The 16,512-nt window shown below is 30.7% G+C and overlaps 1 protein-coding gene across 14 annotated transcripts in view; it reads right to left on the bottom strand.

Annotated features, from left to right (window-relative positions):
* The window catches only part of LOC139487783 (polycystin-1-like), an 89,669-nt gene that overhangs the window by 54,539 nt on the left and 18,618 nt on the right, over positions 1 to 16,512 (bottom strand). For 6 of the 14 annotated variants that reach the window (XM_071272869.1, XM_071272863.1, XM_071272864.1 and 3 more), the window contains exons 3-10: positions 13,845 to 13,916; positions 12,454 to 12,525; positions 10,139 to 10,210; positions 6,384 to 6,455; positions 5,302 to 5,370; positions 4,237 to 4,314; positions 1,181 to 1,252; positions 344 to 513 (exon numbers count right to left, since the gene is read on the bottom strand). In XM_071272869.1, coding sequence (XP_071128970.1) covers positions 344 to 513; positions 1,181 to 1,252; positions 4,237 to 4,314; positions 5,302 to 5,370; positions 6,384 to 6,455; positions 10,139 to 10,210; positions 12,454 to 12,525; positions 13,845 to 13,916 — 677 coding nt within the window. The remainder of the gene's footprint in view (positions 1 to 343; positions 514 to 1,180; positions 1,253 to 4,236; positions 4,315 to 5,301; positions 5,371 to 6,383; positions 6,456 to 10,138; positions 10,211 to 12,453; positions 12,526 to 13,844; positions 13,917 to 16,512) is intronic. The other 8 variants (XM_071272873.1, XM_071272872.1, XM_071272867.1 and 5 more) reach the window with 3 other exon arrangements.

Raw genomic sequence — 16,512 nt, forward strand, 5'->3', positions numbered from 1 at the left:
TGTATTTATAGGGAAAGTCAGTTTATATATTTGATTCATTATTTTGTGCATATTTAAAATATCTTATATACAATATAGCAATGAAATAACGGAAAAATCAAACTAGATGTACATGAATTAACTATACAACTATATAATTAATATAATTTATAGAATCCCTTATTTCAGTGCTATATTATAAAAGAAAATCTTGAACAAAAATTCTAAAATGAAAATTATCTGGCTAAATTCTACTTTTGTTCAAGATTTTTTATCCAGCATGCTATAATAATAATATATTTGTATGCATAGATTTCAATGCACGCCAATCATTCATAATAGAGATTATATAGTCCATGCTTACACCAAAACCTTTCTGATGCCTGATCTAGGAGGTTGACTGACGGAGCATTGGAACAGTTGACATCATTTCTATCTTCAAACTCCACATTACTTGATGTTTCAAGCGTGACTAGTTCGTTACGGAAAGACAATAAATCACAAGTGCAGTCAAAGGGATTGTTTGCTATATTTCTGTAATTACAAGAGTAGGTTATTATGTATAATAAAATGGAATGCCCGATAAATAAAAATGAGGATACAAGGATTTATGAATCAACGGTCTTGAAGCAGTTGTATATAAATACAATTCCTAAATAAAAGTTGAATATTAACTACCAGATAAAAAATTCTAAACACCAACATGCAGAATTCGGAAGATATAAAAAAAACACAATTTACTTAATGGTTTGCCAAATCAGAAACAAAATGTAAATCATCAACCGCCTTAAAGAATTATTGTGTTCATTTATATATTTAAAACATTTACATCTATATATGCATGCATGAAAATGTATCACTTGATGTATGAATATTTTGCCGACTGTGCGAGGGCTGTATAGCCAAAATTTTGACATTCAAATCCACATAAGATTTAGCATGGATTCAACATTTTTCATTGTTAACTAATTTTCGTAGATTTTGTGATTATGTTATGTGTGCTATAATTATTTTTAGGTTTGTACAGCAATCTCTTGGGTTGACCATATCTTTTGTTTGATTTATGACTGACTTATGGAAGACACTAGGGAGGTGAAGTGCTATAGGAAAGTATCATTTCTGACTTTGAATTTTTGTGTGTCAGCATTACTTTTTATTGAGATTTCTGTGCATAACAGTAAATGAGCTTTGTTTAACTTACAATTTTTGTAAACTTGACAGTGAACTTAATACATTGGTTTGGAACGTGGTGAACTTGTTATGGCTAATATCTCTACAAAGAAATAATACATTATAATTAATATTCACGGCAATCTAGGTCAGTCTATTCAACTCATTTAAAATACAGGATTATACAACTCTTTTGGTATCTTAAACTTGTTAATACCCTCAGATTAAAACTTTTACCGTAATTCTTCCCAATTAAAATAAAAACAAAATATAGGACATGCTCACATTCATTTTAAATTTGTCCAAAATAATTCCAATTACATGTACATGTACTATTATTATAAAATCAGAAATATCAGAAATAAGGAGTAAAATAAATGTACTATACCATTATTTATATTAATATGTATTTCTTAAACATGTAGGTGAATAATAAGTACAATAAGGCCTTCTTGATGGAAGTAGTATCCTACTTATACCCTTTTTACCCCACAAAGAAAAGATATAATCTCTAAATAGAGGCTCTCAAGAGCCTGTAGCGCTCACCTGACTCTACCTGGGTTTTTGAAATCATATAAACAAAGATAAAATTTGGCTACAAAGTAACAACACTTGGCCAGCACCTCATTAGGAAATGAACATTTATGCTATGTTTGGTTTCATTCAATTCAGTGGTTCTCTAAAAGATGAAATTTGTATGTATTTCCCAAAGGGTCCTGTGTTAAACTAAGCCCCTCCCTGGAGGCCATCTTGGATGATGGATCAGCTACAAAGTAACAACACTTGGTCAACATCTCATCAGGAACATTCATGCTATGTTTGGTTTCATTCCATTCAGTGGTTCTCTAAAAGAAGTAATTTGTATGCATTTCCCATAGGGTCCTATGTTAAACTAAGCCCCCCCCCCCTCTGGCGGCCATCTTGATAAATGGATCAACTACAAAGTAACAACACTTAGTCAACATCTCATCAGGAACATTCATGCTATGTATGGTTTCATTCCATTCAGTGGTTCTCTAAAAGAAGTCATTTGTATGTATTTCCCGTAGGGTCCTATGTTAAACTAAGCCCCCCGCTGGTGGCCATCTTGGATGATGGATCGGCTACAAAGTAACAACACTTGGTCAGCACCCCATTAGGCACATTCATACTGGGTTTGGTTTCATTCCATTCAGTGGTTTTCTAGAAGTTCAAAATGTAAAAAGTTAACGCCGACAACGAATGACACAGACGACGACGGACGCCAAGTGGTGAACAAATTTGTAAGGGTTCCACGGAACCCAATGTCTCGCCTACTTTTGCTGTTAATCGCAGACTCAACAAAAATGAGGAAAAGCATCAATAAAAATTTCCCTCGCGATACTGTCTTTTGATTGAAAGAAGCTTCCAAGTTTGGTAAAAAATCCAGGATAGTTTATGAATCTAATAAATGTTTTATAAACTTTAACTGCAGACTGTATGTAATGTTAACTGGAAGAAAAACTAAGTTCATTTATAAGTAAAATACGGAAAAAGTGAATTTTTTTTTTACAAAATTTACTTCTGAATAATATCTTATGATCAGAAACAAGCTTTTGTCTAAGTTTGGTAGAAATCCAGGATAGTTTAAGAACATTATAAAAATTTTAAAAACTTAAACCACAGAGTGAATGTTTTGTTTCTGGCAAAAAAAATAAGTCCATTTATAAGTAAAATACGGAAAAGTGGAAATTTATTTTTACAAAATTTTCTTCTTGATACAAATTATGATCATAAACAAGCTTCTGTCTAAGTTTGGTACAAATCAAGGATAATTTATGAAAGTTATTAAAATTTTAAAAACTTTAACCACAGAGTGATCGATGTTTCCTCGCAGAAAAACTAAGTCCATTTATAAGTAAAATACGGGAAAGCGGAAATTAATTTTTACAAAATTTTCTTCTTGATACTATCTTATGATCATAAACAAGCTTCTGTCCAAGTTTGGTACAAATCAAGGATATTTTATGAAAGTTATTAAAATTTTAAAAACTTTAACCACAGAGTGAATGCAATGTTTCCTCGCAGAAAAACTAAGTCCATTTATAAGTAAAATATGGAAAAAATGGAATTTTATTTTTACAAAATTTACTTCTGGATACTTTCTTATGATCATAAACAAGTTTCTGTCCAAGTTTGGTAGAAATCCAGTATAGTTTAAGAAAGTTATTAAAATTTCAAAAACTTTAACCACAGAGTGAATATTTGTGGACGCCGACGACGACGACGGAATGTAGGATCGCTAAGTCTCGCTTTTTCGACTAAAGTCGAAGGCTCGACAAAAAGCTCACTTGGCCCTTCGGGCCAGGTGAGCTAAAAAGCAAAATATTGCCTTTGTCAAAAATGTATTTTTCATAGATTTTATATGAATTATCTCCCTTTCCAGGACAATGGATGGGCTGCTAAAAATATTTGTTAATGTGATAACACAATAAAACAAAGAGATTTTATAATGATCTACTGAAAAATAAATGATGATAATACCATGTTTGCTTTCTTATTGTAAAAATGCACTAAACCAACACCTTATATATACAGAATTATAAAAGAAATATGTTAGTCAGTAACTGTTTCCCAAATAAGCATCCGCTCCAAGGGATTTTTTTATATAATAAAGACAAAATGAAAGAAAATATGCAAGATGTAAGTCAGTCTACTTTCTGTCAACTAAAAACGTGATGCAAAAAAGGAATAAGCAAAAATAAAATCAAGCCTCCTAAATTAAAATTATAAGTTCATTTAAATCATAACTTTGCCCAAAGGACAAAATCTTAATAAATATGAAACAAGTTTAGACTGTAAATGTATTTCTAGAAAGGGCTATAAATAATTATGTCTACAAATATAGAAGTTCATGCCATTAAGTTAACAGTAATACCATATGCATTAATTTTACTGTGCACTTATTGCTCTTCGATAAACAATGAAATGGCAAAGAACTTAGCCATAATATAGTAAGAATTAAGATTAAGATTAAGGGTAATTAAAGGAGAGAAGTGAACAAAATAAAAACTACCACCTGTTTTAGTTAGTTATTTCTACATAGAACAATTTCACCAGTTTACTTACAACTCAACTAAATTTCTCAACTCATTAAAATCTAATTGAATAGATCCAACACTTGCAAAAGCATTTCCTCCGAGCTTACTGTGAAAACAATATGTATTTGTATAATAAACAAACCCTTATTCAAAATAATTTTAAATATTATTAGAATACTTAATGAAAAACTTTAATTCAGTATGTTAGCAGCAAAAGTTTGCATGCAATAATATAGCCTAATACACTAGTGCCATAATAAACCTTCAAATTAGTGATTTCATCAGTGAAAAAAAAATTTAAACAGATTTTTAAGCTTGGCTATAAATGGATTATTGTCTGAACACTGTTGAATAGTATCCATCTTACAATAAATATATTGTGCTCATAAGCTTGCGCAATATCTAAGTCAAATTGGAACAAAATTAACCAATATGCATGTTATAATTCTTTAGTACAATTAAGAATAGAAATTTAAATTAACAAAATGAAAATATTTTAACAATGACACCTAAATTTCTATTGATTCAAAAAATTGATGACAGCATGAGGAACTACCATTAAATGTTATATTGAAACTTTTTTTTGAAATTATGTTTAAATTCATATGTTAATTTAGTTTAGAAATCTTTAAAGCTATAATAAAAACATGTTCTACAATTTGTTCTAATACCAATTAGGCAACATACATTTTTTATGCTTGCGTGCTCATAATAACACAAACTTTACACCTAACATTTGAATGATTATAAAAAGCTCTAATATAAAATACATTAACAACATACTATGTTGCAAACCAAGTGCATCTAATGCAGGTTTCACTGTGAATCAAATTTTCAATTATATTTACTTTTTTCATTTCATATGAGTTACCTCCCATTTGCAAGAGCTGTTTCATGTATAACAAGGAATTGGTCAGTAGCCTGATTTTTTGAACTATAGTTGACAAGATTATCAAAAAAAGCATTTGTATTTGCATTTGATGAAACCATCTATTATTACTTTGACTAAAATGTTATTTAATATGCCTCTTACTAAAGGGAAGTAACTTCTGTTGATGAAAAAAGTTTCATTTTTTATCACAATAATACTTACACTACTTCTAAACATCCTAATGTTTTGAAAACATCTATAACAACACTTAAATTATTCCAGCTTAAATCCCTGAAAAAGAATAAATTTATTTTTCAGTTCTAAGACAATTTGATATAATCCTTTATGTGCTAAAGGAAGGCGTTTACATAATTGTGAAGGTCAAGACAGAAGGAATTAAGATAAACTAAAGATTCATGTCCAATGAATTTCTCCTACAGTTGAAAAAAACACCATGTTAACATAGTTGATCTGATAAAGTTTCATAATAGTTGACTTCTATGTCATTTGGTTTCTGGTGGAGTCTCATCAGCAATCATACCACATCTTCTTATTGTTACAAATGTATTGGAATACAGACCACAAAAGAACCTTTTTTTTTAATAAAACTGACATGCTTTCTATGAATAATGTTTACATGACCATTTGATGACAACTATTTATTATGGTTGCATGAGATATTGGGTTGCTGTCTCATCTTACTATTCCTTTATTGAAAGTTAACATTTCTCAATGCTTTCTCATTGAATAAAGAACAGCATATTTACCAAAACAACATATTTTGTTCTAATCATAAAAAAAAACATATTTTAAAATGGATATAGAAAACTAACCTTCATAGAACTATATGCACCAAAGAAAGCTTCATTTCAATTGAGAAACAAACATACTGACTACATCTGAATATACCTTGTTGCTCCTTTATAAACATTATTGAGTCTAAATGCTGTACAATGCAGAAAAAAACTCATTTGAATATTTTCAAAACTACCGACACCACAAACTTGCACTTCTGGTACTAATGATTTTTGTATTATATATTTTTCATAGGATTCCAGATTTTGGTAAATTTCTTGGATATAATTGAATCACAAATTCTATATGCTTGTATGCAGAAATTTGAAAATATCCTAAAAAATTGGTGACCTATAGCTGTTAATTTCTTTATCATTTGGCCTCTTGTGGAGAGTTGTTTCATTGGTATTCATACCACACCCCCTTTTTTATATCCACATAAATATGTGAATCCACAGTATACAAATGTTTAAGAATGTTGTCATACTTCTACCATCCAGACTACTTACAAATTTTTCAAGCACTTAACATCTTGAAAAATGTTATCTGGTAGTGTTGATAACTGTGTATGGCTAAGGTTTCTGAAAATAAATAAAAACATGGAAAAAATCAATTTAATGGTCAAAATCTATTCACAACCACATTGGACAGGGACCCTTTTTGGGAAATAGTATGAAAGAGAAGACTTCAATTTTAAATTGTAAGATTAGTATAAAATACCTATGTAAGTTGTCCAATAATTTCCTTCATCAAAATTCCAGTTAGGATTAACATTTTATACCAGTAACACTTTGTCAAAATAGAAAATACTATTAGTATATTTACTTAAAACCAGTTAACAAATATTAACATCTGCTATGTTAGGTGCAAGAATAAAGCCCCTTGAAATGAAATAGAATTGAACTGGTCACTTTTCAGATTAGTGAAAAAAGCAAAGTAAAATACAACATACAGATTGATATAAATATTACTATTATGATTATGATTTGCTACAAAATATGAATGATCTTGTTTGAAGATGTATGTTAAGTAAGCTACTATAAGAAACCAATTAAACTTTTTCAATATACATATATTATGACTAATGCTAAACTTTTAAGAGTGTGTTACCTTTATACACTTTAGGAATTAGATAAGTCTAAATAAAATCACTAAAAAAAAGCTCTATCTACATTCAAATAATCGGTGAATGAAGATTTTTAAGTGTCTTCACTCTGGAACAGAAAATTGTAAATAATAAAAATGGAACAGGATGTCAACCTTATTGCATGAATTTTAAATTGTTATTAAACACTTATGATATATGCATCCCAAAATGGCCTGAGAGGACCCCCACAGTAATTCAAAGTTTCAGCAATCAAGTTTTGTTATTTTAAAATATCCATGCATCCCTGACTTCCATTTTCCTGAAAGGACCAGACACTTATCTAGTGTCTCATCTGAAAGGACCAGACACTTATCTAGTGTTTCATCTGAAAGGACCAGACACTTATCTAGTGTTTTATTATTATAAAACACCCACACAACCATGCATCCAAATTAATAGATAGGACTCAACAATCATTTTGTGTTTTTGCGTTGAAACCTTTTTGAAGAGATAAATAACCATCAATTATAATTTATTTTATTTTCAAAATCATTTATAATTCAAAATGACAAATAAGACAACTCTAAATCAATGTGGAACTTGTTTTCAACATCAGTCTATTTACTGTGTTTAAATTCCATCAAAGTTAATCAAAGCAGTCGTATTTAGTGTGACAGACAAATGTATATGTATTCCTGTCAATGAAGGACCATTATCAATATGTATCCTGTCAATGAAGGACCATTATCAATCTGTATCCTGTCAATGAAGGACCATTATCAATCTGTATTCCTGTCAATGAAGGACCATTATCAATCTGTATCCTGTCAATGAAGGACCATTATCAATATGTATTCCTGTCAATGAAGGACCGTTATCAATATGTATTCCTGTCAATGAAGGACCATTATCAATATGTATTCCTGTCAATGAAGGACCATTATCAATATGTATTCCTGTCAATGAAGGACCATTATCAATATGTATTCCTGTCAATGAAGGACCATTATCAATATGTATTCCAGTCAATGAAGGACCATTATCAATATGTATTCCTGTCAATGAAGGACCATTATCAATATGTATTCCTGTCAATGAAGGACCATTATCAATATGTATTCCTGGCAATGAAGGACCATTATCAATATGTATTCTTGGCAATGAAGGACCATTATCAATATGTATTCCTGTCAATGAAGGACCATTATCAATATGTATTCTTGTCAATGAAGGACCATTATCAATATGTATTCCTGTCAATGAAGCACCATTATCAATCGTATTCCTGTCAATGAAGGACCATTATCAATATGTATTCCTGTCAATGAAGGACCATTATCAATATGTATTCTTGTCAATGAAGGACCATTATCAATATGTATTCCTGTCAATGAAGGACCATTATCAATATGTATTCCTGTCAATGAAGGACCATTATCAATATGTATTCCTGTCAATGAAGGACCATTATCAATATGTATTCCTGTCAATGAAGGACCATTATCAATATGTATTCCTGTCAATGAAGGACCATTATCAATATGTATTCCTGTCAATGAAGGACCATTATCAATATGTATTCCTGTCAATGAAGGACCATTATCAATATGTATTCCTGTCAATGAAGGACCATTATCAATCTTTAAATTTTTGTTCATTTTATATACTGTAAACCAATCTATTTTCGCAGATACTTTATTTCGTATTTATTCCTTTCTATTCCAAATCACAGCGATTTAGTTTTGATATTTTCAGATGTTCTTGAGGTAATCAGACAAGGCAAATTACAAGTTTAAAATTTTTCGCAACGATTTATATTCACGTTGTTTATATTCTCGTGAAACTAAAGAAATCAAATCGCTCACGAAAATTAGTTGGTTTATGGTAACTGTGACATACAAAATGAAATATTCTTTTAATCTGAGGATTGTTGCTTATGTTGTTAAATGATTTACAACTAAGATCAAGAAGTGAAAAAAAGTATTAATCAGAGTGATCTAAGACAGAAACAATAATTTGAGTTTAATTTTTCTAGTCTCAAATGGTAACATAATACTATCTGATTAAAATAAAATTCCTGTGTCCACGATATGACAACACTCCATTCTACTTTCTGTTCTAATAATTGTTATATCAGCCAATGAAATTTCAGCCTCCAAATTATTGAAGGTGTGTATCATAATGACATTACAACAAAACCAGAGGATCCCAAAAGGTTTTTAAAACAGAAAGTGAAATGGAGTGTTGTCAAATCTTTGTAAGCAAAGCTTAAACATAGGACCTGGATTCTATTTAGCTTAAACATATGACCTGGATTCTATTCAGCTTAAACATGGGACCTGGATTCTATTCAGCTTAAACATAGGACCTGGATTCTATTCAGCTTAAACAAAGGACCTGGATTCTATTCAGATTGAACATAGGACCTGGATTCTATTCAGCTTAAACATAGGACCTGGATTCTATTCAGCTTAAACATAGGACCTGGATTCTATTCAGCTTAAACATAGGACCTGGATTCTATTCAGATTGAACATAGGACCTGGATTCTATTCAGCTTAAACATAGGACCTGGATTCTATTCAGATTGAACATAGGACCTGGATTCTATTCAGCTTAAACATAGGACCTGGATTCTATTCAGCTTAAACATAGGACCTGGATTCTATTCAGATTGAACATAATAGCCATATAAGGCTATAAAGTTCATATGTTAATGTCATCTTGCATCATAACAAAAAACAATTATGATTCTATAATCCATAGATATTTTTATTCTTCGTTGATTGTAGAAAATATTACAGGCACATTAAGAAAAAGGTTAAGAATGTATCAATATGTTAAAAGTGTGTTGACTAAGAAAAGGGTGCATGTGGGGTGCATAGTATACACAGCAAATCTAAAACAAATGTATAATGGATAGGGCAACTGGTTATTTCCCTTAAAATAAATCACACAAAGAAACCCTTCTGAAGAGTTATGGTTCTTCTAAAAGTTTGTTATTTTCCAAACACATGACCTAGATTTATTATGGATTTTTTTTCCTAACATGCCCCTACTCCTGAAAATGAAGGTATTTAGAAGTACATAAAAAGCCAGTTTTAATACAAGATATAATTGTCAAGAAAATAAAATTGTATAAAGTTAATACCAGAAATAAACCAAATGCAGACTTACACTGTTTCTAATTTCTTGGTCTCTTTAAACAATTCATCTTCAAGGGTTGCAATAGGATTATCTGACAAGTTTCTGTGGAAAACAAGTGATTAGAACTCAAATAGGCTACCTGCTTGATCATTTTGTCCTCGTAAAAAATCAAGTAGACCTTTAATTCCATTTACACAGTAATAACAATTAAGGATAAACTGCAGACACAGAGATATATCTGGTCTGTGTGACCTATTTTGACTTTCTTCACCTAAATTCACCTGTTACATTTCTGAGAGAATACATACAAGGATTGATAAAGGAAACTTCGTATGCCCCACCCACATTATTTTAGGTTTTTTATATGAGGTGAATGAAGGTTATGAGAAACTGAAGAGAGTGAGATTTCAAAAAACTAGTTAAAGCATGTCACATTTTTATGAACTTGTGTCCTTCATCTGCAACCTCTGCAGTAGTTGTTGTATGTCAGATCTTATGTTTAGAATTGGGTGTTGATGGCAGACCTTTCATTGTTTCTGTTAAATTTATCACTTTTATAGATTCTGTACAGTCTAGATCTTGACCTATTGACTCATGTCTATTGGTGCACACTTTATGATTCCCTCTTGTTGTCTTTGTTATCTTTGTCTTTTAGTTGCTGTCTTATTAATGTTTACCCACATCTTGTGTTTATTTCAGAAAAATAAATGTTTCTTACACTGTTTTATGCTTTGGATATTTTAGCCATTACGTTTCTATTTGTATGTAGATATTCACATCTAAGAATTCAGATATCTGATTAAAGAATAATTCTTAAAGCCACTTGATTTATAACTGCAACTGTTACTAAAACAAAATACTTAATCAGTCCTGTGACTTTACCAATATAGAAATTTATTGTACATCCTTATATGCTATGAGAAAACATGAAATAGTTCACCTATAAAATGTGCAGATTTTCTGCTCTGCCTTTGTGACTGAATTAGATGAATATTGATTAATACTGAAGTCACCAACAGAGCAACTGAAAACATTCAATTCCTATGTATGACAGTGTTCTCCCCACAAATTTTGGATAGCATCACATTTGGCGTAAACAAATAAATTGTATGTTTTTCAATGTAATTTGTCGCGTCGTGGCAATGCTCTATTTCCTTCGTGTTATTTACGTTATTGTTTATTACAAAATGTATTATATTGTTTGTATGCTATAGAGGCCCTTATTTGGTGAATAAAATACTATTCCACCCTATTCTTTGTGTCTATATTGATGACTTCATAACTGAGAATACAATAAAACTATAACCATGATAACAGTATTTTCAGTTTATGTTTTCTATATTCATTTATAGTTACAGAATAATTTTTTTCCTCTTGGGTGAAATAAAAATATATGTGTGTTTCCTGTTTCTTACCTACCCAGCTAAATGAATGAATGGTTTATTATAGTGCAACCTGTATAGATACAATTGCACTAAATATGTAGGAAAAAACACTGGTTCTTAAAAAAAAAAACTAAAGGCTCTTCAGAGCCTGTGTTGCTCACCTTGGTCTATGTGAATATTAAACAAAGGACACAGATGGATTCATGACAAAGTTGTGTTTTGGTGATGGTGATGTGTTTGTCATGCATGTGTCTGTCGCAACTTCATTTTATACAAAATGTGCACCAGCCTAGTAAACTCTTAAACCTAATCAATGATTCAAAGTCATGTACACATATTTCACTCACCTGTGTGTTGTACATATATTTCACTCACCTGTGTGTTGTACACATATTCCACTCACCTGTGTGTTGTACACATATTTCACTCACCTGTGTGTTGTACACATATTTCACTCACCTGTGTGTTCTACTTTATAAAGTAACTACTGTGGATTCACTTGTTTTCGTGGATACCAATTTTCGTGGATTAAGAAAAACTTGCATATTTGTGGATATTTAATTTCCTGGTTTTGCTGAAGTCTTCATACAAACCTATTGAAAATTTATCATTCGTTGAACATTTAATTTCGTGGTTTAACTGTGCCCACGAAATCCACAAAAATTGGTATCCAACAAATAATAATGAATCCACAGTATGTTTACAAGACAGCTGCTTGCTTTTCATATGTTTCTGATTAACAAGGAGTAAAGGTTAAACTGTAAAAACTAATGTGATGATCAAATATATGTTCTACCACAAAATAAAACGTGAAATCAGACAAGCCATGTGACATTGGGAGTGTTTGTTAGGTTTGTAGAATCAAACACACCTAGTTATATTTAGAGGGATCCATCAATGATAAAGCAATGATAACACATAGTGAACTATTAAGCCAGCCTGATGTATGTCTATACTTACATAGTTATCAAATCACGATTATCATGAAAAGCATTTGAATGAATACTGTTTAAATTATTCCCCTGTAGGTATCTGAAAATATACAAAAAAGTGACATGTCATAACCTTTTATATTATTATACTGCTCCTAATATATTTGGGACTCCAGTGGCTAACATTCGAATGCTTGATTTAATTCAATACAGATGCAAAACAAATATTTTTTATTCCAAGTTTGAATTTAAAGAACAAACAGACAATATGAGGGGAGGGTTGGGATCCTGCTAACATGTTTAACCTGGCCACAGTCTGTTTGTATATGCCTGATGTCAGAAGCCTGTAATTCGGTGGTTGTCTTTGGTTGATGTGTAACATATTTGTTTTTCATTCATTTTTTGTACATAAATTAGGCCGTTAACTTTCTTGTTTGAATTGTTTTACATTTGTCATTTCCTGGCCTTTCTATGCAGTATGGGCTTTATTCAGTGTTTAAGGCCATATGGTGACCCATAGTTGTTAATTTTAGTGTCATTTTGTCCCTTGTGGAGAGTTGTCTCATTGGCAATCATACCACATCTTCTTCTTTATATATGGACTTTGCCAATGCTCTAGTGTCTTTTTTTCTACATAGCTTATGAAAGTATTACATCTATGAGAACAACACAGGATATTACAAAAAAAAAGGAAGGCATATTTTGCTTTTAAGGGAGTCTGAATTAAATATGATAGAATTTGTTCATACTTTGCCAAAATGTAGTATCTATTGATATATGTTCTAAAATATAATACAAATGAAAGGTCACAGAGCATTTTCTCAAGCTACAGGTTATGGCAAAATGACACATTTTGTATGGATTATACAGGAAAAAACAACATTCTGTAATTAGAAGCTAAACTAATTGATAGAATTGTAAAATAAAATATGTGAAGATAGCTTTTAGAAAATACTTTGAGAATATCAAAAGAAACGACATGGTCACTGTGCGTTATTTCTGACTAGAATTCAAAATTGCAAAATTCCATGTAGATTTCTTTAGAAAATGCACTATTTCAGAGTTACATGTACTCCATTTTTATGAAAATCTGGACCTTGATTCTCTTTTTTTCACAATCCAAGATGGTGAAAGACACCCATACGACCTTAAACTACTTAAATACTTGCTTTTAATTACTGCACACAATCTCAGAAATTATATCGTGCAATATGAAAACTTTGAAAAGTATTTCATATGATTTAACAATGGAAATGGGGATTGTTTACCCCTTTTTATTCAAATTTGATTTGTTCTATGAAATATTGAAATAATCCTAAGATATATTTCGTGTGTGTGTGTGTATGCCTGTAAATTGCTCTGTAGCTCCATATCAGTATTTTTAACAAGATAAGTACTGTTATATGTCATAGTACTTACAATTCCTCCAGGTTCGTCAAAAATGATAAATCATTGGCACCAATAGAAGTTATATTATTATCACTCAGATCACTGAAAAATAAAATCTAAACATTAAGATATATTCAAATTAAATAATTATTACTAAGATCAATGGAAAAATGCAAAATTTATTAATAAACACAACAAAAAGCCCTTAGAAGACCCAATCACTCCTCTTCACACATTGTTACCATGAAGGCATTAGTCTATACTTTACTCTAAATACTACCTACCAAATCAAGACTATTTACCACGTTTGTAATAACATGAGCAACACAACGGGTGCCACATTTGGAGCAGAATCTGCTTACCCTTCCAGAGCACCCCCAGTTTTTGTAGGGGTTCATGTTGCTTAGTCTTTAGTTTTCTATGTTGTGTCTATTGTTCTATTATTTGTCTGTCTGTCTTTTTCTTTTGAAGCCATGGTGTTGTCAGGGTTTTTTTTATCGATGAGTTTGACTGTCCCTCTGGTATCTTTGGCCCCTATTTTATCTATTGTTGAATACAGTATCTGGACTATTAAATGGCTTTTTAATGTGATGTGGGGTTGTTGTTACGTTTACATATACAACAATGTATTCAGAAATTTTGGCATGCACTTATTAATACTTGAGCAATGTACAAAAATGTAAGATAATTATTGCACTTTCATCAATAATGCACACAAGTAATGCTATAACAAGAATGTGTCCATAGTACATGAATGCCCCACTAGCACTATCATGTTCTAAGTTCTGTGGACTGTGAAATATAGGTCAAAACTCTAACTTGCCATTAACATTAGTAGGTCATATCAAAGAGAAGATGTGTACTAAGTTTCAAGTTGATTGGACTTCAACTTCATTATCAAAAACTACCATGACCACAAATTTTAAGCTGAAGTGGGACAGACGGACTATCGATCATACGAATGAATGAACAGATGAACAAATGGATGCACAGACCGTAAAACATAATGCTCTTAGATGGGTCATAAAAATATCATAACTATTAGGAATAGATATTAAAACAATGTTTAGCTTTTCACATTTTCTTGATTTTTCTTTAATTTCAACATGACACTATTATTCAGTAGACAGAAATCTAAGGTAGAACCCCCTTAGTACATAAATTGTATGACTCAAGTCAACTTTAACTTTGATTCAAATTTGTCCAATAGATTCTGACAATTGGATCTTTGAAAAAGTATCAGGAAGTTACATTCCTTGGTACTCACTATTTACAATTAATTAATCATTTTTATAAATTATATAAAAAAACAGCCAACATAAGATTATTTCTGACTTATCTAATCTAAATGGATTTAGATGAAAATTTACAACATACAAGGTATAGACTCACTAAATCTGTCATGGAAAAGTTATCAACATGTTTGTCTTGTAACTAAGATATGCACCAAATTTGGGTCTTTTTATTACAAGGGATCAGAGCTAGAAAAATTGTTAAATTAGAACTTCACACTATTTTTATGTGTTAGCCACTCATTTGAAAAATATTACGAAAAAAACTTCTTTTAAGTCATGAAGACTTCAGTATAACTTACAACATATTTGTGCTGTAAGAATTTCATGAACAGTAGAGCCCCAAATACATAGAGTTAGTGCTTGTCTTGAGTTATCTAATATATATTAATACTTGTTTTCAGATAGGATATTGTTTTTTTTTAATCTATTCAACTTGACGAAGCATTCTTCAACTAGAATTCCTAATTTTGTATGTAATTATTTTTTGAAGACAGATTATTTAAAGATAGAGCAATGTTGCTCGTTACTGGATTCTATTTGTTGAAATAAAGTACTGTTTGATCTAACATTGCATATATGATTCATTGAATAACGTATTGTTTGAATCAATATACCAAATACTTAAAAGTCTTTGCAAAAATTGGAAGAACTATAGACTTGTTGTCATCCCTGGTCCTCGCTCATTTATCTAAACTAGTCTCTATTATAAGCCATACAATGAAGTAGAATAATTTTGAATCATTATTAAAGTCATTATCCCTCAAGTCTGACCGAAATTCATTGAAGCATAACTGCTGCTTTCATCACATTCTCAGAAAAGTAGACCAAATATTTCAAAACAGGAATTCCCTCGACTATAAGAACCTTTGAAGCATGACATTATATTTCACTAGTTATCAAAAATCTGGACCAAAGAACACGTAATTAGACTTCCTCAAGAAATCGTTAGATACCTACAGGGATAAATCATCATTCATCCTTCTAAAACATATCAAGTATTGGTCAAATACTGCCTAAAGAATGTAAGGTTATAGACCGGGAGCTGACCGGACAAAAAAAAAACTGGACTTTAATGCTTAAAATGATATTATATATTCAAATGTACACAAATATCCACACAAGTCAAAGAATGTTGAAAAATATGAGAGCAAAAATGCATTGAAATGAAAATTAAATATAATTTTACAACCAGAAAACTATAGCTAGTTGAACTAATGTTCAAACATTAATTTCTTATTCCTTTAAGAGTTTCAACATTAAAGCTCATCAATTTTATGTTTATATATAATTATAGGTAAAAAAAATTACAACATCTTCTACATCAAACCTTTTGATTTATATTAGAACTGGTTTCAAATTCAATATCAAGTTCAGGAATGACATAATTGACAAATTATAACTTT

Source organism: Mytilus edulis, chromosome 9, assembly GCF_963676685.1.
Source record: "Mytilus edulis chromosome 9, xbMytEdul2.2, whole genome shotgun sequence".
In the NCBI taxonomy this organism is placed as follows: Eukaryota; Metazoa; Mollusca; class Bivalvia; order Mytilida; family Mytilidae; genus Mytilus; species Mytilus edulis.